Below are 26320 nucleotides of genomic sequence, written 5' to 3' on the forward strand. Positions count from 1 at the left end.
TTATGCCAGAACATACCACAGTTTCTAGTACGTTTACTAAGTATTAATAAGTAGTAACTATTATTTAGTAATCAGTGCTACAATTATCTATAGAAGGCGTTCCATCAGGCGATCCGTTTGCTCGTTTGTCTTCTCATCCAAAAAGTATAACGCGGGGTTTTAAAAATCGGGTACATCCCTATTGCATCACCAGGATCCATCCCTATAACACCTCCCCTCCCACGCCTCGAACGCCGCGGACCGCTCCGGCGCCCGCGCGGGGTCCGCTGGCCAGTCAGTGCGATTTTGACAATCAAGCGGCGCGCTGTGAAATTCGCGCCTCTCCGATCACGCGATCCTCCGCGCCTCACTCAAACGGTCATACCAGCGATGTTTATGTTCCCGCTGGCCTCTTGTGATTGCTTATTTTTAATTGTTAACGTAAATGTGCTAATCTTGGTTAATGAATAAACGATTTTTTTCAGTACAGAAGCGTTAAACTGGCGCCCATACTAGTGGCTCGAATCCCGCGGCTCGGACATTTTTACGTACATAATTACGTAAAATCGTGTAGGTAAATACCTAACCCGCTTGTGTGGCAGAAGCACGGACCTCCTACGTGATTATCCGTTCGCGTTTGGTTCGCGTACGATGACGAGAACACGGCAGGACGCGCTCCGGCATCGTCAACAAGATGGCGACGGCACGCCAACCGAGACCGGCGACGAAGACACTACCGGCGAGTTCGGCTGCGCTGAGCAACCTGCGGAAGGCACGAGACAACCGCAGGCACCAGCATTCCAACTCCCCGAGCAATTTCTATCTACGCTGGTAGATAGCATCACACGCGCTCAAGCTGAAGCGAACAGAACCCTTATCAGCTCACTGATGACATCCGCCGGAGACTTCAGGGCTTCTACCCCGGTGGCGTCGACGTCATCAGCATGTGCGCCCGGCGGCAACTTCACGAAGTGCACCGCCAGATTCGACGGGTCATCCCATGACGGCGAAGTATTGGAGGCATTCCTCGACGCCGTCGAGATATTCAAGGACTGCGCAGCCGTCAGCGACGAGCATGCTCTCCGTGGATTACCAATGCTCCTGGAAGGCGACGCAGCGATATGGTGGAGAGGCGTCAAGTCGTCGGTCGCGACGTGGCACGACGCGCTCGCACGACTCCGCACAATCTACGGCGTCGCTCAACCGGCATACAAAATATTTAGACAGATTTTCGCGTCCGAACAACAAGATAACGAACGCGCCGAAGTTATGTTGTGTAAAGTGCGCGCTCTATTCGCTAAGTTGCCCTATAAAGTAGACGAAGTTATGCAAGTAGATATGTGTTACGGTTTGTTATGTAATAGACTTAAGAAAAGAGTGCCCCGCGAGTCTGTAAGTAGTTTAGATGAGTTACTGTGTAACACGAGGATAGCGGAGGATAACATGAGGGAATATCAAGTAAGTCCCGATATTATTAAAACACGTAAGTCGCAAATTATACCTACTTCTACTGGCCAGCACCCCGCGCGATCCAATTCGCCTTGCACGAGCACTGTCGCTACGCGTAATAAAAACAGGCCGCGTTGCAGCTATTGTAGAGCTTTCGGTCATATTAGTGATGAGTGTCGTAATCGCGAGAAAACTTCCCAAATAGGTAATAAGGGTAACGACCCCAGTTATAGTTCACCTAAAGTTGTCCGATGTTATGGTTGCGGTAAGACTGGTGTCGTGAGGGCGAAATGTGATGTTTGTAACCCGGGAACGTCGACTTCGATGCCGGCGAAAAAAGAGGGGACGGGGCTCAATAGTGCGACATTTAATTATACCGACTCGAATAGGGATGTTACGTCGAGTCGCGATTTTTGTTATTGTTCCGATAAAGGTAGTGACACACATGTACACTTAGGTAGTACAGTCGCGTGCGAAAATTCATCGCACCCTATGGTGAATATTCGTGTTATGGGTCGTAACGGTGTGGCAATAGTCGACACGGGTGCTACACACTGCATCGCGAGTCCTATGTTGCACCGAATTTTAGTCGACGCGGGAGTACAATTTATCGAATCCCGCCGCGCTGTACGTTTGGCTGACGGGTCTCAGATGTTGCGGGACTTGTTGTCAGCTGAGGTCACAGTCACGATTGAAGGTCATGAGGTAACGAGTGAGTTCCTGGTACTGCCCGGGGACGAGACTAGAACACTATTGGGTGTCGAGTTCTTATCCCGGGCCGGTATGGTACTGGATGTTGCTCGAGGTAAGTGGATGTTCGCGGATGATCCCGAACTTTTGTATGACTTTGTGTATACCTACTCCCTTAGCCCAGCTGACACGGAGCTGTTGCGCGCCGACACCGCGCAGCTCTCGTTGCGCGAAGATGAAGGAACGAAGTTGTCAGAGGAGGAAAGGCGCACTCTCAACGAATTCATCAGTGACAGAACGGCCCAATTTGCGCGCCACGGTCCTGCCACGGAGTTCGCCACCCACCGCATAAAGGTGAGTCCAGACCAGGAGCCCATTGCTAACCCGCCGTACAGGATGTCCCAGAAACGGAAGGAGGCGTTGCAGAGGGAACTAGACAAGTTGCTACGTGACGACGTAATCGAGGAATGCGAGTCTCCTTGGGCCTCGAATGTCGTCCTCGTGGCCAAGAAAGATGGAAGCTTGAGGATGTGTGTGGATTACCGGAGGCTCAACGCGGTAACCGAGCCAGACCGTTATCCACTCCCGCGCATTGAGGACATCCTGCACGCGGCCAAATCCAATGAATACATGACGACCCTTGACCTGAGGTCAGGGTACCATCAGGTCAGCCTTTGCCCTGAGGATCAGGACAAGTCGGCGTTCACAACGCCGCTCGGAACCTTCAGATTCAAGCGGATGCCGATGGGCCTACGGAATTCCGGGGCCACTTTTCAAAGGTTGATGGACAGGTTCCGTTCAAACCTGAAGGGAGTAGAACTGCTGTCCTACTTGGATGACCTGGTCCTCCTGTCACCAGGTCCCTTCGAGAGGCACCTGGCGGACCTGAAGGCCGTCTTCGACCGGCTGGCCTTATTTAAGCTACGAGTCAATAGAGACAAGAGTCATTTCGCCCGAGAGTCGGTCAAGTTCCTGGGCCATGTTATCGCACCAGGCGGAATCCAGGTGGATCCGGACAAAACCGCGGCGGTAGATAACATGCTAGTGCCCACAAATGTGAAACACCTCAAGTGTTTTCTGCAAACGTCGAGTTGGTTCCGACGTTTTATACCAGATTACGCAGAGATTGCACGACCCCTCACTAACCTCCTGAAGAAGACGAACGTTTGGCGATGGGACGCCGAGCAACAGGAGGCGTTCGAGCGCATTAAATCTCTCCTCATATCCGCTCCCATATTGCGTCAGGCAGATGAGGCAAGGCCATTCATTCTCTGCACTGACAGTAGTGGATATTGCCTCGGGGCCGTTCTCATGCAGGGGGAGGGCTCCGATGAGAGGCCGATCGAGTACGCAAGCCGACTTCTCACCAGTACCGAGAGGAATTACTCGACGACTGAGCGGGAGGCTCTCGCTGTCGTGTGGGCTTTGTGTAAGTTCCGCGGTTATGTGGAAACCGCGAAAGTTATTGTTAGAACGGATCATCAGCCCTTGCGTTGGCTGATGAGTCAGAGGTCACCTAGCGGCCGACTGGCCAGGTGGGCCCTAACTCTGCAAGAGTTCGACCTAAGTATTGAATACACACCCGGACGTTCAAATGTGGTCGCAGACACGCTTTCGCGGCCCGTTTGTTCGCAGGATCCGGTATGCGACATATGTCTCACCGTTGTTGATCTGCCGAAACGGAGCAGTGGTGACGTCCGTGACAATCAACTGATGGACCCAGAGGTTCGCAAGATTATTGAGGACTTGGAGTCCGACGAACCCTCTAGGGGGAGACCATGGTCCGACCGCGGATATACACTTTCCGACGGAATCCTTTATAGGTACAGTTTGGAGTCCGACGACGGAGAAGACGCATGTTTGGTTGTGCCCGAGCACGAACGCAGGCAAGTGATGGCTGACCTCCATGATGCACCTACAGCAGGTCACTTCGGAGTGGAACGCACCTTGAGCCGCGTTCGGTCTCGCTACTATTGGCCTGGCATGCGCACGTTCGTGACTAATTATATTAAAGAATGTGTGCCCTGCCAGAGGTATAAGGCCGACAATCGGAAACCAGCGGGGCTGCTGCAAACCCCTGCCGTATCGAGAAGATTCGAAGTTGTCTCGGTGGACCTATTCGGTCCATTGGTTGAGACCCCAAGGAGAAACAGGTGGATCCTGATCGTGGAGGACGTCTGCTCGCGCTGGGTGGAATTGTTTCCACTCGAGAATGCCACCAGCGTCGAGTGTGCGCAGACGTTAGCCAACGAGGTTTTCCTCAGGTATGGTGTGCCACGCCGCCTCATCAGTGACAACGGCGTGCAATTTGTGAGCGAGGTCATGCAGCAGGTATGTCATGTTTTAGGGATCAGCCAGTCGCTCACGCCATTCTACCATCCGGAGGCCAACCCGATCGAGCGCAAGAACAGGGACCTCAAGGCTCAACTTGCTATTCTTGTAGGCCAGGATCATGACACCTGGGATTTACACCTCGCTGCGGTAAGGTTCGCGATGAATTCCGCCGTTACCAGCAGTACAGGGTACTCGCCTGCGCAATTAACTTTTGGAAGAGAGCTGCGAGCTCCTTATGACTCCGCCACGGACATGAGGGCTATCTTGGAGGTGGATAACTTCGTCCCAGGTATCACTCCCTACTTAAAGAAAATGGCCGCGACCCTGGATGACGCCAGAGACACTCACGAGAGGGCTCAGGCCGTCCAGAAGGATAATGCTGACAAGAAGCGCAGGACGCCTCCAGACTATCAGGTAGGGGATCTTGTCCTTCTGAAGACTCAGGGGCCAAACGATGCAGGGCGCGGACAATCCGCAAAGTTCATACCACGCCGTGACGGCCCATATCAAATCGGTAGTATTGCCAGCCCAACAACTTATATGTTGAAGAACGTTCAGACCGGGGGGGACGTGGGTAAATATCACGTTTCGCATCTCACGCCCTTCTCAGGCCAGGTAGAACCTCCCGTCCGGGAGAAACGTAAACGTGGAAGGCCACGTAGATACTTAGATAACTAGCCCAACGGCGAGGCGCCTAGTTAGGCTAGAGGGGGAGGATATAACGCGGGGTTTTAAAAATCGGGTACATCCCTATTGCATCACCAGGATCCATCCCTATAACACCTCCCCTCCCACGCCTCGAACGCCGCGGACCGCTCCGGCGCCCGCGCGGGGTCCGCTGGCCAGTCAGTGCGATTTTGACAATCAAGCGGCGCGCTGTGAAATTCGCGCCTCTCCGATCACGCGATCCTCCGCGCCTCACTCAAACGGTCATACCAGCGATGTTTATGTTCCCGCTGGCCTCTTGTGATTGCTTATTTTTAATTGTTAACGTAAATGTGCTAATCTTGGTTAATGAATAAACGATTTTTTTCAGTACAGAAGCGTTAAAAAAGCTAATAAACTATGTATATTGTCTTATGGTGGGAACACGATTGATGCAGAAATCAATTAAGTATACTTTATACCTAATTAAAAATAATGGTTCTCGTTTATTCGCATTGCTCTTAGCTTTCACGGCGATAAAGAGCGACATCAATATTTTCGTGCGCAAGCGAGACACTTACCATTAAGCCTTTGTCAATTTGTCCTTAAAGCCTATCCCGACTCCTATTAGTCCTTGTTCTTAGTTCTGACGCTTCTATGCACATAATATAAGGTTTTAACTAAATCTGCATTAATAATTCATATTGCATAGCATATATTTGAGTTGAATTGAACTGATAATTTGAAACCCATCTTATTAATTTTCTAAGTTTTTGTTAATAATGTTGCGGTTTTTTCTCATAATCTCGTAGAGTGCAGACTGCAGTCCCCCGCTTCTTAGCGGATTCGAATCAAAGACTTCTTAAATATAATTCTTTGATTGGAATATTGTAAATCGGCCATTAAGACCAACGCTAAAACACGGGCGGATGCGGGCGCGGGCACACGCGTCGGAAGACCGCCGCGGGCCACGAATCCGTGAGCGGGCGCCCGTCGCGTGCGACCATCTCATTTAGCGCTGCTAGTATAATTTTTATCTTGAGCGTGTACAGTTGTGTCGAGTATATTACAATGGATTATTTACTAATTTATTATGTGGCAAAAATACGTCAACGGAAACAACGTCAATTGCGAAGAGTGCGCCCGCGCTGTGTGCCCGCTGTCGCCGTTCGCCAAGCGTGTGACAGTCCGTCGCCCGCGTCCGTGCTCATTTTTCATTATACACAGGCGAGCGTGCGCCCGTGCGAGCTTTAGCGTTGGCCCTTATACTACAGTTCAAATATTATAGGATAACTAACAGAAGAAGGCACATACACATTATACGTAAAACACTTTATTCATACAAACTTTTTTCAATCACAATGATAAAGGCACTGATTGTCAGGAATGTATACTTTATAAGCTCTAAAAAACTTTAAGGGTCAATTTATACTAGCGCAGAGTCGAAACGCATCGAAGCGAATTATTAAAACTGAATTTCAGAGAATATTTGAAAACATTTATTCTGAATAAAAAAGTTTGAGTTTGAATATAACAAATTCAACCTTAACTCCAAAGCGTTACAGCACGTTATTACTTCTGAGAATTTAAAAAGGCGCACGCATCCGCGCTAATTCGCGTCGATGCGCCTGACCAAAGCTGATTGGCCTCACAGAAGCAATGTATATGTTACGCTCTGGAGTTAAGATTGAATTTTCTGTGTTCAGTTTTTGGGAATTCGCTTCGCTTTGCTTCGACTCTGCGCTAGTATGAATTGACCGTAACAATAAAATATATACAATTTAAAAAGGGATTTTTCTCATTCTCACTGATACTTATATAGTTTAGGTTAATACAATTATACCTAATAATATCATAAACAATTAACATGGACAATTCAGATCTCCATTATATGCATGCATAAATAAATCTTACAATATATGGCAATATAATACGCAATTAGTTAAACATTTGTAAATATTGGTCCAATACATGGATTTAGACTTTAGGGACCTATCAGACAGAGAGCGGACACGCGTTCAAGCATTCTGCGTTTCCATTCTACTTTTGAGCGGTCACTCACACAGAAGCAAATCAGACGAGGTAGGAACGCCCCCTGTGTTAGTATAACTATGTAACGTAATACAACACAAAGAACGAATCTGACCGCTTGAAAGCTTGACCGCTCTTTGTCTGATGATCTTAGGTATAACTTAATGATGGAACAGTCTCAGGTTGGTGTGTGCTAGGACGATCTTGTGCTCGTCGCAGGCCTGAATAACTTCCTTGTCGTTGTTAGATCCGGCTGGACTGCCGATGTACTCAACTCCGCACTGTAAACAACATAATATTATATTATCTTATATAAAATTCTCGTGTCACAATGTTAGTTACCGTAATCCTCCGAAACGGATTTACTGATTTTTACCAAATTTCATAATATGCAGATTCAGTAGGTCTGAGAATCGGCTACTGGGAACTTTTTATATTGTTACGTGCATTTGTTGAATAAATAATATCTATTTCGTCTTAAACGTCCAAGGTCATTTGCTTAGATATTCGTCCGAGAAAATATTATCGTCCTTTTTTGTCTTACAGTAATATCATATTATACTACTTTCTCTTTCGCTCATTTTACGCTTCGCTTTGATTTTTCTCTTAAAATGGAAGACAATAATTTAATTAATATTAATAAAATCTTAGTAATTACGTGTGAAATATTACACTTTTGGCTTTATTTGCATTCCTCGTTTTGTTACTGCACTGTCGGAAGGCATTCTGAAGCGAAGTGTAGCGAAAAACAACGCGGTAATTAACAAGTCTGGCTGTTACCGCGTCCTAAGGCACACTGCTCTCAGATGAGTGAGCTCACTCATTTCGAGGGTGACACATTTTCGCGCTGACGATTGTATGGAATGCCTTTTCTAACGTTCTAATTCTATGAACTTATGCAATAACTGTGCGTGCGACTGTCGCACTTTATTTTCGTAACGGAAATTATTGATTCGGTCGCCGCGTTCAAGGTCCCCGATAAAAGCTATGCAATAGCTTAAAAACATTTTTTAGGGTTCCGTACACAAACAATAAAACTACTTAGATTCTGTTACTAGGACTCCATTGCCTGTCTTTGTGCAAGTAGCTAGAAAGTTGAAGTCCTTTTGCCTATATAACAACCATAATAAAACAAAATTAAATGCAACGACAAACTCAACTTCTGAAATCGGCAGCAAATAGATAACAATCATGGTTCATAAACATTCCGGATCAATACCTGCAAGCCTTTAAGAGGAGAGCGCATTCTCTCTTAAAAGGCCGTAGTTAGTAGTGCAGTTGCGTGTGTCCATGGGCGACGGTAGTTGCTTTCCATCAGGTGATCCGTTTGCTTGTTTGCTCTCTTATTTAAAAAAAAATTGCAGTCTTATACCTGAACAGCTCTATCGATGTTGTCTCTGAAGGGGAAGAAGGCGTCGGAGGCGAGGGCCACCTTGTCCATCTTCTTGGTCCACTCGTCGCGCTCGGCGTCAGTCAGCAGCGCCGGGGGGGCGCCCTCGAACAGGCTGTTCCACTGCTCTAGCGGCAAGTCGGAGCCTGAAATACGAGTGTTTGTAATAAGGGTGTTTACTTTTTGATATAATATCATTTGCCACCAGAGGGACGGCTTACGGTAGGGTTTTTCGGGTCATACAGATGACATAATATATTGTAACATGTGGAAGCTATTTCGTGACAACTGTTTGACACGACAATAATTAACACGATAGACCCTACGGCTACATAGCGCCATTTGTCCCTCATTGGTAAGCTGAGTTATTTCGTGAATATATCAATTTACGAAAACACTTCTTTATACCATTTTCTGAACCACTTTATTCATAATAAATTTTATACGTAACATGGAGGTTTTGTGATTCCGCTCGTACATCTATGTAACCTAATACAACACGAAGAACGCAAAACTGACCACTTGCAGAGGCGGTGTAAGGCGTAGGCGACGGGGGCCACCGCCCAGGGCCCAGATATGTTAATAATCCACAATTAGTTTTAACCTCCGAGGTTAAAAATAATAGTGGATCATTAACATCTTTATGACTTTATGATTACATTTATGCCATTTCCAGAGTTTTTTTTATACCTATTCACACCAATCAAAAGATCGAACCAACCAACAAAGAGTCGTACACTCGCTCGGCCAGTTCAATGTTCGCCTAGTGAGTCCGGCGTAAAATGTAGGCGGCCTCCGAGAAAAAATCGTAAAAATCGGAGTGGTAATGAAAGAATTAATAAGAAATTTTAAAAAACCCCCGCCAAAACAACTTTAAAAAGTAATGAAATAATATTTACTGCCTTTAAGTTCAAATAATTCCTAACTTGTGTAAAGTAATATTTTAGTCCTTAATTGTTGTCACGGTGTGTCGGGGGAACGACAAGTAAACTACAACCTACAACCGCCAAGTCGCTGATTACCTATCTCGATTCAGATCGCTGTGAATTGATCCTTAAACTTGTTAAGTGAAATTAAACATCTACATTAGCGGTCCCCCGACACACCGTGACAACAATTATGGACTAAAATATTACACAAGTTAGGAATTATTTGAACATAAAGGCAGTATATATTATTTCATTACTTTTTAAAGTTGTTTTGGCGGGGGTTTTTTTAAATTTCTTAATTTAATTTTATTTCATACTTTTTTAACTTGTGTTGGTTATGGTGCAGAATAATTCCTATCAACAGAATCATATTCTCATGATTACCAGATGGTAATCATGAGAATATGATTCTGTTGATCGATTCTCCTCATCAAAAAGAACATTGATAGATATCAATGTCCTTTTCGATGAGGCCGTTAAAATGAGCCCAAACATGAAACCTCCACTTTGGGTTCATACGAAGCCAAAGTGGAGGTTTCCTATAGAATCCAGGTGATGCTGCAGCAGCAGCATGTAAATATTTACTGTTTATACTTTATCTACTTCTTACTGGTTGTCACAATTAAAATGAGCCCAAACACGAAACCTCTGCTCTTAGTTGGCGAGGAGTTGGATATCCTATTGATTACCAGGTGATGCTGCAGCACCAGGTCAACTTTCCATTATTATGTGTATACGTATATTGTGTATTCACAAATATCACGAACTAGAATGAAATATAAAACCCATCAAACAACAACAATTTGCTAACGGCCTTTCATGAACCAGATAAACCCTGATTGTCCAGGACTGAGCAGGCTGATGATGATGAATTATAGCTAGCTTTTCAAACAAAAAAAACTAGATCAAAATCGGTCCACCCTTTTGGATGCTACGATGCCACGGACAGATACACACACAGACAAACAGACAGACAGACAGACAGACAGAGACGTCAAACTTATAACACCCGTCTTTTTTGTCGGGGGTTAAAAAAACCTCAGTAAGTATAAATAATAAATCCTAGCACAGCCTCGTAGTCCAAGGAGCGCGAGGCCATGGGCGGTGGCCCCCGTCGCCTACGCCTTACACCGCCTCTGCAAGCGGTCAGTTTTGCGTTCTTTGTGTTGTATTAGGTTACATAGATGTACTCACACAAGGGAGGTTCTGACCACGTAAGAATTACTCCTGTGTGACTGACCGCTTGAATGCTTCAATATGTGATCGCCCTCTGTCTGATAGGCCCCTTACCGATAGTTCCGTTGACATAGTTATCGATGGCGTTAGACACGACGGCGCGGGAGACGCCAGCGCGGAAGCGCATGGCTCGGACGCGCGGGTGTCGGCGCGCCCACCACAGCGCCGCCTTGGCGCCCGCCAGCCGCGTGCAGTGGATGCGGGACTGCTGGCCAGCGCCGATACCCACTACCTGTAGATGTCAATAAATAAAAAAAAAACTGTCAATCAAATATTAAACAATGTTTGCATGGTGCACATAACGCGAAAAAATTATGTCAATAAATTAAAAAAACTGTCAATCAAGTAATAAACAATGTTTGCATGGTGCACATAACGCGAAAAAATTACGTAATACCTCCATCTGACTATGAATCAACTTCGCTGATAGTACATGTCACATTGTTATAAAGAAAGCATTGTCTGAGTAATCTGAGTTTAGAAATATGACTCAGTTTTATAAATGTCCTGCAGTGCTCATGAGGTTCTGAATGGACGCTATACTGGCCAGTATACTGGGTTAAACTCACGCAATAAAACTGAGGCCACATTGTTGCGGTGTCTTGCGACTTGGGTCGTGTCGTCGCCATAGAATACAATATATTTACGTTCAGTGTCATTCCGTGGAAACAAAACAATGTAGACAGAGAGTGATGAGATTCAATAGAAAAGCAACTTCTGAACATACCTGTCCATCCCTGGCGTAGCAGACTGAGTTACTCTGCGTGTACTTTAAGGCGATAGTCGCAACGATCAAGTCTCGCACGGCATTAGTCGGCAAATTCTTTTGTGCGGTCACAATGTTCTGGAACAGCTCTGGCGTGATCTTAGCGTCGTTCCGCTTCTGTTCCAATGTCAGCCCGAAAATGGTCTTCTGCTCCATAAGGTCTGGAGTGTATTTGGGGTCCATCTAGAAACAGTAATGATGTATTAATATTTTTAATGGGTGAGTAAAAATAATTAAAAAAAAGTAACAAAGAAGAAAAATAAAAGGATGTGAATGTGCCTGTTTATCTGTAACTTTTTTTCACTACAGTAGCTGAACACATTTTGATAAACTTGTCCAGAGATATAAGGAGGAGGATATAAGTTTCGGGGAAGGACACATGATACTTTTTATAACTATGTCATTTCTTTTTTTGCAATTGCATTTTAAACATATTTAAATCAGCTCATTATTAATTTTTTTACAAAAAACTGAAATTTGTCATCACAATGATACCTCATAAATTATAATTCATAATATACAAACCTGCAATACACAGTAGTTGCCACCCTTTTTCTTCTTCAATATCTCGAGGGCCTCGGGCGAGTAGCCGGGAGCGATGATTCCGTCGGACACCTCCCGCGATATGATCCGGGCGGTGATCTCGTCGCACACGTCAGAAACCGCAATAAAGTCGCCGAAAGAGCTCATCCGATCAGCCCCTCTCGCTCTTGCGTACGCGCACGCTAATGGCGTCAGCTTGGGTAGTAAATCGGCTACCATACAAACGTCAGCCTGTAATAAATGTAAATACTTGTTATAAATTACTTAGCGAAACTATACATTAAACTCACATTATACTTCATGCTATAAAAACCTTCCTTGATTAAATGTGGTAGAAAGTGTGAACGAGTTTTCGGGAAATAACAATGAATGCATTTCATTCCCCGAAACTTTAACTTCAATCAACAGTCCATATTGAACATCTGTTAATTATTTTTCTTATACAATCAAGTTAAAAGCCTACTTATAAGTTTCAGGTTACCTCTTCTTCTGTCAACGGTACTCCAATAGCCGCTCCCGCCGGAGACACGTGCTTGAAGCTGGTGGCAGCCGGCATACCCAATGCCTCCTTCAGCTCAATAACGAGCTGCCATGCGTTGAGAGCGTCACACAAGTTGATGAAGCCAGGGGATCCGTTCAAAGTGGTCAGGGGCAGCTTGTCCCTGGTTGTGAAAACTTGCGCTGGCTTCTGATGAGGATTCATACCTAGATATATTATTGTAAATTTAGCTTTATATTATGTCAACAGTTGGCAATTAACCTCAGTAACAAACTCACAAATTTTTGCCTTTATAATGTAATTTTTATGTGATAATACATTTTATATTATCAATCTTAGCCTATAAAGGTGAAAAAGGTGAAAGTGTGTGCTGAAAAGTATAGTAGTAGTAGTAGTATAGTTTTGGTTAGGCATAGGTGTCCCAGTCTTTTTCAGCCTGCGGCGCACAATATTTTGTCACGGCGCCCCACTTTACCTAGCTTTTAGAAAAACATACATAAACCTTTAATGAGGTCAAGCAGGTAAATAATAATAAACAAATATTTAATCATCTACCTGCTTTATAATATTTGTGGTTTTGAATAATGATGGATGATCGACTCACGGCGCCCCTCTTGCCTTTCTACGGCGCCGGGTGCACCAGGGTGCCGCGGCGCACACTTTGGGGACCCCTTACTTAATTAATTTAAAGCGAAAGGATAAAAAAAGCTTACCATAACGCAGCGTAAGTTGGCTCTGTCCAGCAGAATATTGTTTACGGAAGTAGTCTGAGATGTGAGTGTCGTACTCTGATGTGTGTGTGAACGCTTTCAACGCCAGCTTTTGTCTGGAAATAGTAGAATATTTATTGTTTATCATTAAATAAATAGTTACGGTAGGAACAAAAAATATATCCTAATACATTTCGTAGTCTCTAAAAATGCGACAAAAAGTTGTATCAAAAAATTACATCCATGACCATGATTATTGTAACACTGGGCGACATCAGTCTTGCAATGGAAGACTCCTCCATACACTCTCAATCATAGTTTTATAAGCCCTTTGTCCTACTTATTGTATTTGGTTCCTTTTGATAATAGTTATTTAGCTAAATCCCATTCCCTCTAATTTACTAGACATATTTATACAAACCTAGTCTCCAGAGAAGTCTGATGGTCCTTATTCAGTTTCAATTCGTTGATGACAGTTGTATAATCTTCAGGGTCGCACACCACGGTCACTCTATCATGGTTCTTGGCAGCAGCGCGGAGGAGAGTCACTCCACCGATGTCAATGTTCTCCACAGCATCAGCTATTGTTACACTGGGTTTGGACACCGTCTCCACGAAGGGGTAAAGATTGCAGACGACGACACTGATCATATCGAATTTTTGTCTCTTCATGTCCGCTTGATCGGAGTCAGTTAATCTGTAATTTAAAACATACAAATTCAATTGATTGCAATAAACGATTGTAAGTTTGTTTAATCTAGCAGTTTGGACCAAATAAAAGGCGTCATCTGTAACCCAGAAAATGCAAAAAATTTACAAAAATAATATAAAAAAACAATAGTAATTTGCGACGAGACGTCGCGACGTTAGAAACCAGTAAATAAATAATAACTACGCGTCGTTATTATTTATTTACTGATTTAACTATTATCAGTTATCAGAGCAACGCAACTCGCAGTACGTTATTGTTGGGTTAGTTCAACTACAGGAGCTTACGATTAAAGTTGACTTGACATATCTTTGTAAAATAACGTAAATAGACCATTTACCTATAAATAAATTTTTCTGATAGTACCTTTATGACCTAAACAGGCTAGCTACCTGGATAATATCCCTGCGTGTACAGCGGGGTGCAGGGACTTCACGCGACCTCCAAGCATCTCCGGGGCGCCAGTGATGTCCGAGACATCCATGACTTGGAGTCCGGCATTTCTGAGAGCAGTGGCGGTGCCGCCGCTGCCGACGAGCTTCAGACCAATGTCAGCAAGACATTTCGCCAACGGAATCAGACCAGTCTTGTCTGATACACTCAGGAGAGCTGAGGATTAAAAATACATGTGTAAAGGTCAGCTCACATTGACACGCAATGCATCACCCCCAAAACGCAATATTCTGCTTGCTGCCAGTTTTCATGCAAAGACAGTTTAAAAAAATCCTATAACAATATTGTTAAAAGTTATTTTAATAAAAGTCATTTAAACTTACTTAGGAGGCATAAAAACAAAATTTAATTAAAATTAAAATACATATTTTTAGTACATTCACAAAAATACGGTAAAAACTTACCTAATTTACCATTGGAAGCCATGTCTAACTCCTTTGGAGAGGAAAATTAAAGTGATGTATTGTTATTTAAGACTTGTATCAACAACTTGACCTCTTGCAGGGGTTCTGATAACAAAATATGAAGTTAGTAAACATGTAATCCAGGGTTGCCGACATTATTATAAAACCAACTTTATAAAGCTATGTAGCACCTCAATAGTGGGTGTTGCAGACACAGTAGATTTTCAATTGTTATGTGGCAGCCGGCTGCCACTTGGGAATTGATGGGTTAAAGGTGAACATGTTAGTCTTTAGAGTTTAGCCTTAGGTGAGACCCCACTAGGCGACACTATGGTGCAGAAGATCGACACAACACTTGACAGTCAAACATTCTTTGTATGCAAGTAAATATTCTTAGTATGAGCAAAGCCGCAGCATGCAGCAGTGGAACTATATGAAACAAAACGTCATTTACATGGAAGGTGAAGTGTCGAGTTGTCTGAGATGATAAAATAATCAACATATTGCTGTTTAAATAATTATTAACCAATTGACACCCCTAAAGTGATGAAAAAGGTGATGTAAGATTTATTATTAGTTAAGTATATTGACGTCTTCTTGTAAATACAATTATTATTAGCATGGAGTTTTGCTGTTATCTGTTTTTATTTTAAAATATTCCAAACTTTAGCAGATTGTAAAGGTCGCCAAATTTCTCTGGGCACAAAATATTAAAGATTATCAAGTTAAAGTAGTTATTTCTGCTAGCAAAGTAGTTTTGATATTTATTTTTGGCTTATATTCTATTTAGAATTTTAAAATAACTTTTAGTACTTATTATTTAAGATAAGTATATAATTTTTTTAAGCTAATTGTATTTATTTTGTGCTAACTGCTAAGGCGTCTAAGCAGTACTTTCTCCTAACAAATAATAATTATATTACCAAATCTTAAAACCCATAGTGGTCATTTTAATTTTTCACTACATTTTAATTTTTTGCAAAATCTAATTAAGTACAGAATGTTCTGTTCATAGGTTTAGTGTTCAATTAAGTTTTAAGCCACATCTATAATTTTCCAAATTTTTAATTTTGCCAAAACATGTTGATTTGCTGGGGCACTTTGAGGTCAATGGCCTTGTTAGTTGGGGAGGGGAAGAGGGGATTTCGGGAGTAGCTCGAGCGTGTCAGATTAAGCTTGCATAGGCTTCCTGCCTATGTGTCTAGTTATCATGGTATAGAACTCAGATTTCTTAGGTGGTGGGTACAAAAAAATTTTTTTTGAATATTGAAATGTCGTCGGATCTGTCAGATTAATATAGGGGAAGTTTAGTATACCCCAAAGAAGCTTCCATATAAAGCACTGACGGTTCAAAGGTTAGGTAAGCACTAAGCATGTAGGGACATTTTAAAATATAAAAAAATAAAGCTTCATATTTTCTTAACTAAGCTTCGCAGCATATTTTATTTTGCTCTAAACTAAATGATTTAGTCCTCGTTGTCTAAAATATATTTATAATTTACCTAAATAAGCAATTTTCTGAATACATTTTCTTTTTCAAAACTTTAAAATGGCTGTAGTTTTTAAACCCAACCCCTAAAATAAAATAACGCTCTTATTATTTTTTTATCAGCTGCCCTAATGTACAAAACCTACTAGGTCTCCATAACTCTTGAGTGACTACAAAAATAGCACCCTCCCCTCCTCTACTATGTTTAATACTTATTTTTAAGCACTCAATTGTGCATAAGTATGGTAATCAAAATATTTTTTATTCAGAGTAATTTTTTTACAAAAATATTTCTGAATGTTGATACTAAGATTACTAAGGTGCCTACCACCAGTTCGGGAGCTAACCCGGCGAGAAGAACCGGCGTAATAAACTCGCACGGGGCCATCTTTTACTAAAAAGATGGAAAATTACAATTTGAACATATACATATGGTGCACCAAGGCTTTTAATGAATATGTCAATGGGCGCTGCCGCTGCTGGTAAAGAAGAACTGTCAAAAATGATGTTTTTGTATGAAAAATATAATCCTCTTCCAAACCAATATTTTAGCCATACATCTGTTTGGCCAGATGAAAAGCACACAGGAGTTTTATTTAGGCGCAGCGCAGACGACTCACTATCTGTGACGCACTTTTTAGTCCGTGGAATTAGAACTTAAGCAATTATTATTTAGCAATTAAGGCTGTTTACAATAATGAAAAATCTATTAGGCCTTATGCTAACATGTATGGAAATCAATGGAAATCAAAAAATTTTATATCATACACTTAGATAAGTCATTCCCATTTTCCAATTCCGAACCTATAACAGCTGTCGACTATCTGTCGACCTTTTTTACGTTTTAAATTTATTGTTGTAAGTACATATAAATAATATTTAATCAACAAGGTTTGTTGATATAACTGAATAACGTTTTTTTAGAAAATGGTATGTAAGTAATAACCGCATTGTGATGTATCATGTGTTATTAGTTTTCCATGATATAGAAGACAGTTTTATAGAACAGAACGAGCTAAGTTATAATTTATATAATATAGGTAATAGGTAATAAAATAATTTAAAAAACCTGAAAATAACCTTGCAAAGTTTTCAAAAACCAAAACACATGCTTTTTGACATAGTTGACATTGACACACAGATGACAGATTATACATAATACAGTTTAAAAAGCCCATTCACGGCAGGACTTCACGGCAGTCAGTGAATGTGCCCTTTTAGACCATTAACTTATAATGCATAGACCAACAAAGAGTGCGAGAGAGAAGAAAATCCTTTATGGAATTATAACAAGATGAAAAGAATGTAATGTAAGAAGGCCATAGACATAATATATACTGTCGTAAAGACCACCTGACAACTCGAAAATGCGTGACCATTTTTGATCTGTCAATGTGTGCGTGTGCTAGTGATGTATATTTTACTATCGATAGTATAGTATTTTGCTATCGATAGTTTAGTCCGTTCGAGTTATTTTACCTGAGTTTCTATAAGAAATAAATAATATGCAACTTTGATAGATTTGTATTTCAAATTAGGTATCATAAATTTTAATTGGCAAAAAAAGGTGACGATTGAAAAGTAGATACACATTTTCTTTTGGAATGATTTTTCAATCGTCGGATATGTTATGACATAAGGTTCTTATAGGGGTAAATAATATACACTTAACACATTATAAAGTTACTTATTTATTACTCAGGTAAAATCTATCTGGTAAATCAGTCCTTACATTGAAAGTAAACGTTGAAAGTAAACAACACACATAGTATATTATATTTTATTCTTAAATTAAATACATATTATAAAATATCATAATATTTTATTACAATTATTTTGAACCGACTTCCAAACAGGAGGAGTCTAGACGTTCGCCTGTGGATATATTTTTATGTATGTTCAACGATTACTCCGCCGTTTATGAACCGATTTTCAAATTATTTCAAAACAAAGTTGGAATAGCTCCTTTAACCAAAATAGTATTTATTCTAATTTTTCTTTAAAAATTTTCAATGAAATGTTTGCTACATATTGTTGAATTTTTCTTGGGATTCCAACCAACACGCCCAATTAATTTCAGCCATTTTCCTCTTATTAGAGGATCTTGAGGGAATCTGTAAAACAAAATATGATTATGATATATAAATATAAACCTTCCTCTAGTTTTAGAGTCACTCTATATTATAGTAGTTATATTATATTAGCTATATTATACTATACTATATTATATTAGTTAAAATAAGATAATATGTCCTTTTTAGTCCGGCCGCACATTTTCCGAATTTCTGATCACAAAAATTCGGACGCCCCGCCCCGCTCATACATTTTGACACGTCAGAAATTCTTTTAGTATGATGGGTCTACAACAAAATGTATGAACAGAGTGCGTTCCGCCGGGCGTCCGAATTTTTGTGATCAGAAATTTCGGATAATGTGCGGCCGGGCTTAAGGTGATAAAATATATAAAGGTAAATGATTTTTATTTTAGATTTATGTTATTGTAAAATATCGATAAGCATATCGATAAATTTGATTCAAGCACTAGCGTATATGTAAGAAATTTTGATGAAAAATTTTTCTTCAAAATTTGTGTAATATAAGAACAATAGTACCTTTAGTTACGCAAAATATGAAAGTAAAAGGGAGGATTCACAATATTTTATTTGAAATAGAGAACTAAAGACCAGAATATAGCAAAAATAAACACATCGTAGCAATTAGGACATGAAGATTAATTACGGGTGAAATGTATATTTTTCAGGATTATTCCTATGATTTACACTGCAATCACTCACAGCACAAGTTATTATTGTTATATATAATAGTATTTGTTGAAAATAACATACGATTTAAATAATAAATTGCAAATACCGAAAGGGCATAAAAACGATTGACGACTTTTGACGACCTGTCAAATAAAAGTTGTTACAATTTTCATTAGACTGCCTCTCTCTTTTCATCTTGTTATAATTCCATAAAGGATTTTCTTCTCTCTCGCACTCTTTGTTGGTCTTTAGCATTATATTATGTCTATGAAGAAGGCAGTCTAATGAAAATTTTAACAACTTTTATTTGACAGGTCGTCAAAAGTCGTCAATCGTTTTTATGCCCTTTCGGTATTTCCAATATATTGTTATATTTGTTTATTATTTTTTATAAATATTATTATATTTAAAAATGGTTACTTTTTAATAAGAATAATCCTGAAAAATATACATTTCACAGGTAATTAATCTTCATGTCCTAATTGCTACGATGTGTTTATTTTTGATCTATTCTGTCTTTAGCTCTCTATTTAAAATAAAATATTGTGAATCTTCCCTTTTATATACTTTCATATTTTGGTAACTAAAGTTACTATTGTTCTTATATTACACAAATTTTGAAGAAAAATTTTTCATTAAATTTTTATATATATACGCTAGTGCTTGAATCAAATTTATCGATATGCTTATCGATATTTTACAATAACATAAAACTAAAATAAAAATCATTTACCTTTATATTTATCACCATAAAAAGGACATATTTTTTTTTTAACGATTATTTTTAAGTACTTAATAATTATCTTTTGACATACCTAGTATAAAATCAAGGTTTCACAGATCAGTCACTTGAATGTAATACTCGTTGAATGCAGCTTTCAATAATATAATAGACAGTTCTCTGACAGAATAGGTATTGGAAGTCGGTTAAAAATAATTGTAATAAAGGCTAGCGCTTTACGCATTATTACCGGCTCCCATTTTGAGTGCCAGCGCCGGCAGTTATTGTTTTATATCTCAGCGCCAGCAGTATACTTACCGTAGTTCCCATTACTGATATTTTTGGGAGCCGCCGCCGGCAGCGGAGGCACTCCCAAAAGTATTATGATATTTTATAATATGTATTTAATTTAAGAATAAAATATTTAAATATACTATGTGTGTTGTTTACTTTCAACAATTAAAATTTAATTATTATTTACAATAAATAAGTAACTTTATAATGTGTTATGTGTATATCATTTACCCCTATAAGAACCGCATGTCATAAGTCATAACATATCCGACGAATGACGATTGAAAAATCATTCCAAACGAAAATGTGTATCTACTTTTCAATCGTCACCTTTTTTGCCAATTAAAATTTATGATACCTAATTTGAAATACAAAATCTGTCAAAGTTGCATATTATTTATTTCTTATAGGAACTCAGGTAAACAGCGACCACATAGCATCTAGGCGCCTAATGCAAGGCGAATACTTTCAGACAATATGTAAGACTTATAGGTCTTACTTTAAATAATGACAGCGAAATCTGTCTTAGTATCGACCACATCCGTGACCCGTGTACATCTCGTACGTTTCATACAAAATATTTTTTTACTGTCAAGAATCAATTTATTCAGATCTCAAATTACACTGGTCTGAATCCATGACGAAAGCATTTGACATAAGTCATATCCCTTTCTATCAAATACAAATTAGTAATGCTTATCCTTTCTTCCGTTATCATCACGCGTCACTAGTGATGTGATACCAACTATGCTTCAGAGGTATATTTTTTTTAATCGAAAATCGAAACAAAGCGTGATATGCTCAAGTCATTTTGAGTAGGACTGTTGTTAAATAACTGATTAATGATTATAATTTATAGCAATAAAAATTGTCGGCGATTACTGAGCTCTGCAGTAGCACCACTGTTTTTGCCAATTTTAGTAAGAGAAATATGGATAAACCATCCATCTACTGGTACTACTACTATCTACCCATCACAAAGCGTTGTTTTTGTCAGCGTTGCGAAGTAATCATGAAATCTTATCTTGAAAGCGTAAAGAAAGTAACCAAGTAAAGATTTTTAGTCACTAAAACATCAAGCAGTTTTAATGGGGAACAACTATTTTTAGAAATAAATTTCCATCAATTTCATTGTGACTTAGAAATCATGTGGCGGAATTAGCAATCTATACTAATAATAAAATTAAATATAAAGCTGAAGTGTTTGTTTGTTGTTTGAACGCGCTGATCTCAGAAACTGCTGGACCGATTTGAATTTTTTTTTCAGTATTAATCAAGGAAGGCTTTATTATATATCCTATGTAGCCTATATTATATTATCACGCTAAGACCAATTATAGGAGCGGAGCACCAATAAAGAATGTTTAAAAATCGGGTGATTTTTCCTATTGTGCTGCGTAAACGATAAAAGTTTCGCAAAAATCATATAATATCACAGAATTTTTGCCCTTTGAAAGTTTAAATAATCGGCCAAGTGCGAGTTGGACTCGCGCACGAAGGGTTCCGTACCGTTTTAGATCGAAAATAAGGAAAAAATTGTGTTTTTTGTATGGGAGACCCCCTTAACTTTTTTTTAAATGAAATAAGGGGGCAAACGAGCAAACGGGTCACCTGATGGAAAGCAACATCCGTCGCCCATGGACACTCGCAGCATCAGAAGATGCGTTGCCGGCCTTTTAAGAGGGAATAGGGTAATAGGGGAGGGTAGGGAAGGGCAGGGAATTGGGGAAGGGCAGGGAATAGGGGAAGGTAGGTGGTTTGTATGCGAATTTAGTGGACTGTATTAGGTTTAAAAAATTACAAACTATGAATCGTTACCACACCACAAGTTAACATCTGCTGCTGCATGAATACACCAATATAACAAATTAGAGATCTTACCTTGGATGGGAACAGCGGATTTTCAGCGCCACATGTATAGGGGCCCCCCTTTTTAGCGGTTATAGAAAATTCGCGGCTTTTAACGTAGCGCGGTGCGGTTAGCGGAGCGCGGCTCAAGCGGAACAGAAAGAACTTCACTCTTTCAGTCCTGCGGCCACGATTTGCGACGATCTTTACTATTGGCGCAAGTGGCGACAAACTCTCGTAGCGGATATCGAGGGAAAGAGAGGATTATATATAGGACAGGATCGATAAGACTTCGTCCAATGTCATAACAGTGCACAAACACAACAACAGATGGCGTTATAAATTATATGCGGCAACAATTCATAAAAATATAACAAACGGCGCCTTCAGTAGGGAAGGGAAGGGAATAGGGTAGGGGATTGGGCCTCCGGTAAACTCACTCACTCAGCGAAACACGCAAGTGCTGTTTCACGCCGGTTTTCTGTGAGAACGTGGTATTTTTCCGGTCGAGCCGGCCCATGGCTCTCCCACGTATTATTATTTAATATTAAATCACACATATTATTGAGCATTTTGTGAAAATTTCAATAGTCTATTAAGTTGCCATTTTGGATTACGAGCCAAAAAGACCAAAAAAATAATGTTTGTTGTATGGGAGCCCCCCTTAAATATTAACTTTATTTAGTTTTTAGTATTTGTTGTTATAGCGGCACCAGAAATACATAATCTGTGAAAATTTCAGAAGTCTAGCTATAGTGGTTCTTGAGTTACAGCCTGGAGACAGACAGACAGACGGACAGACATCGAAGTCTCAGTAATAGGGTCCCGTTTTTACCCTTTGGGTACGGAACCCTAAAAAAGTATATATAATTTGTAAAAAAAGTATATTTTTAAATATATATTTTTATACAATCCGAAGACGTTTTTGTATATCTTAAGAAGCTTGCCACAATTAATAACCTTTTTTATGCTAAACAAAGGTTGGCAGCTTTTATTTGCATCTCTGTTTTATTGTTTACGTTGTAAGAAGTGTAACAAGGAGAGAAACAAATAAGCTGGCTTATATTGTTTATTTATATTAAGTAATATTTTATTATAAGCCGATTTTGGGCGCTTGACAGACGAGAGGTAAGTCTTTTCTTCATTCTATACTTTAAAATAAAAATATAAAAACATGTACTGTTTTTTTATTTCTTTTGACAAGCGCTTCTCGTACCTACTTTCCATCACTAGTTCTGATTTATGACATGCCGTGAATTTGAATTGGCCAATCGTAATGCATTTCTTCCCTCTCCCCCCGCGTCGCTTACCTCAGCACATTGACACAATAATTTGCTAAGAGAAATCAAAACATTAGGCGTCTATTGGGTTATGTGGTCGCTGCAGGTAAAATAACTCGAACGGACTAAACTATCGATAGCAAAATACTATACTATCGATAATAAAATATACATCACTAGCACACGCACACATTGACAGATCACGCATTTTCGGGTTGTCAGGTGGTCTATACGACAGTATATTATAAGTTTATGGTTAAGGGAGGTATTACATTATCATTTATATTGGATCATTTCTATGATCATATATAGGATCCAATATGTATGATCATTTGATCATATCTGCATATTACATTAACATATTTCATTGATCCTATTTTACGTCATATGTGGTTTCAATAGCCAATGGAGAGCGCTAACGCTGATAGGTATTGACGTCAGGGTTACTAGATCTCAGAGAATTCGATTTGTCAAAAGACATCGTCATTTTTAATATGGCTTGTTTTTTGTTATTTCAGCAAGATTATCCAAGTATATAATTAGAAAAATAATTACATTACATTATTTGAAACATAGTATCGAACAAGAAATTAAAAACTCATTTTTATATTAAACTAGCTGTTGCCCGCGACTTCGTCCGCGTGGACTTCAGTTTATAGCGCGCGATGTCAACAAAATTGGTGGCCAAATTTTAAAGCTTATTTAGCCCCCCAATTACACAACTTTACCCATAAACTATTTATCATTGACAGGTTTAAGGTTACGTCACTGTATATGACTTATTAAATAACGTAAAAAAGTAATGACAATAAAAAAAAATCGAAAGTCGAATGTAAGATGATACCACCTCTTATAGAAAGATTATAGAAAGATTAGACTATCTGTATACAAAATTTCATTACAATCGGTTTGGTAGTTTTGGCGTGAAAGCGAGACAGACAGACAGACAGAGATACTTTCGCATTTATAATATTAGTATAGATAACTGGCAACACCTATTTCTATGACCGTATTGGATCCAATCTCTCAGCAAATGTCAAAAATCTATGATCAAGGAAGAAATGAATCATATGTCTATATTACATTAACCAATTTCAATGACTCAATTTCTCACAGAAAGCCGGCGTTAAACAGCGCTTGCGCTGTGTTTCGCCGAGGGAGTGAGTTTACCGGAGGCCCAATCCCCTACCCTGTTCCCTTACCTATCCTCCCCTATTCCCTTCCCTTCCCTTCCTTACCCTCCCCTATTACCCTTTTCCCTCTTTAAAAAGGCCGGCAACGCACTTGCAGCTCTTCTGATGCTGCGAGTATCCATGGGCGACGGAAGTTGCTTTCCATCAGGTGACCTGTTTGCTCGTTTGCCCCTTAATTTCATTAAAAAAAAAAAGCAATTTGTGTTCAATATTGCTTTCAATTTCATTCTTTTAATAGCAAATCAATCTAAAAAAAAAGGGATGACACTACGATATCGATATTGCCACTTTTTAGGGTTCCGCACCAAATGCCAAAAAAGCGGAACCCTTATAGATTCGACATGTCTGTCTATCTGCCTGTCCGTCCGTATGTCACAGCCACTTTTCTCCGAAACTATAAGAGCTATACTATTGAAACTTGGTAAGTAGATGTAGTCTGTGAACCACTTTAAGAGCTCACCTGACTCTAAAAATCAAACATCGTCCTTCTCTCTTCACACTCACGCCCGTCTTTCATATGCCAGGTGAAAAAGGACGGCGCGAAATCATCGCCGAGTTAGTTTTACTTGAATAAAAAATGAACTATAATGATTATGAAAAAAGTGTTTTGAGCAAATTTAGGTTTTATCAATACCTTTTTAGATATTAAAAAATATTAAAGAAAAGACAGCAAACTTCGAAGATCCAAGCAAAAATGTGTCTAAAACAAGGTTTTTTGTAAAAAAGAAACTATCGAGAATATTTTGAGTAATCGTGTTTTCGTCTTGAGCATTTAATCTTCATGAACTGAAGTTACTTGTGTCAAAAAATCAGTTTTCTAGACCTTACAGATTTTGAGATCTAGGTTAAAGTATATAGTAGTAGTAGTAGTAGTCAAGTTAGGGTCATATGGGCTCTAAAGATTCTGATACAAAAATGGAAAAAATATTAAACATTTTAGGGGTCCCCATAGATACAACTGAAACAAAAAAAAAAAAACATCTATCTTAAGCGTGTGGGGTAGGTAGGTAGGATAGGTCTTCAAAAATCATATTGAGGTTCCTATAATGCCTGACAGACGTACGAACTTAAAGTACGCGGGTTTTAAATTCGCGAACTTACTCAGCTCGCATCGGTGATAGACGTACGAACTTTAAACTGGGTTTTAAGTCCGCGAACTTACTCGGCTTGCGTCGGTGCTAAACGCACGGATCGCGATTAAACTCGGCTCGCCGTCGGTGACACACGAGTACACTGGGTTACCATGTCGTTGACGGAAGAAGCTTTGTGTTATTTAGGAATAATATCATACTACGTTATAAAAACGAATAAGAAAAAACTAAATCGAAAAGTTTAATTGTATATTATACGTACGTACATATTTTTCACACAGATGAAAACCAATTTGTACGAGCTACGAATAAAATTCCAAGACGGCGAACTTACGTGGCAATCTTTAAGTACGCGAACTTTAGGTGACACACAGGCGAGTAAAGTCGTCGAGCCATAAGTCCACGTACTTACTCGCGTGTCTGTCACCCCCTTAATATAATTTTTTTCTAACCTGAATAGTTTGCGAGAGAGACTCTTCCAAAGTGATAAAATGTGTGTCCCCCCCTCTAACTCCTAAAGTAGGGGCATGAAAAGTCTAAAAAATATATATGATGTACATTAAAAAACTACCAACGAAAATTTGTTCGAACGAGATCTAGCCAGTAGTCTTTTTATACGTCATAAATGGTAAATTTGACTTTCATTAAATCAACTGATATATGAAAATAAATCAAAAACCTTTTAATTTCATAAAAATAAACCTTATTGCTGCTGCGGAACCCTTCACGGGCGAGTCCAACTCGCACTATAACGCACTTATTTTTTTTTTTTGCCTAGTGGAGACTGCGGAGTTCTCAATAAAAAAAAAACCTAACCTCAAAATTTCAACGAACGTTGTCAATTGTCATAAATCATAAAATCATATTAGTTC

The 26320-nt window shown here is 39.8% G+C and overlaps 1 protein-coding gene across 1 annotated transcript; it reads right to left on the reverse strand.

Moving 5' to 3' along the window:
• Positions 1 to 6827: 6827 nt before the first annotated feature.
• On the reverse strand, positions 6828 to 17377 carry LOC121727011 (bifunctional purine biosynthesis protein ATIC). The gene is made up of 11 exons (XM_042114680.1): positions 17337 to 17377; positions 14768 to 14872; positions 14303 to 14519; positions 13623 to 13898; positions 13205 to 13317; positions 12474 to 12697; positions 11975 to 12223; positions 11411 to 11632; positions 10738 to 10915; positions 8501 to 8664; positions 6828 to 7409 (listed from the first exon to the last, which is right to left on the reverse strand). Exons 2-11 carry the CDS (start codon positions 14787 to 14789, stop codon positions 7290 to 7292), a joined length of 1785 nt encoding a protein of 594 aa, XP_041970614.1. The 5' UTR covers positions 14790 to 14872; positions 17337 to 17377; the 3' UTR covers positions 6828 to 7289.
• Between the last annotated feature and the right edge of the window lie 8943 nt (positions 17378 to 26320).

This window comes from Aricia agestis, chromosome 5 (assembly GCF_905147365.1).
Source record: "Aricia agestis chromosome 5, ilAriAges1.1, whole genome shotgun sequence".
NCBI lineage: Eukaryota > Metazoa > Arthropoda > Insecta > Lepidoptera > Lycaenidae > Aricia > Aricia agestis.

Coding starts and splice junctions, on each gene's coding strand:
- LOC121727011 (XM_042114680.1), bottom strand. CDS start 14,789: ATGGCTTCCAATGGTAAATTAG. Junction 12,698..13,204: donor CCAACTTACGCTGCGTTATG/GTAAGCTTTTTT, acceptor TAATATATCTAG/GTATGAATCCTCATCAGAAG. Junction 12,224..12,473: donor TACCGTTGACAGAAGAAGAG/GTAACCTGAAAC, acceptor CATTTATTACAG/GCTGACGTTTGTATGGTAGC.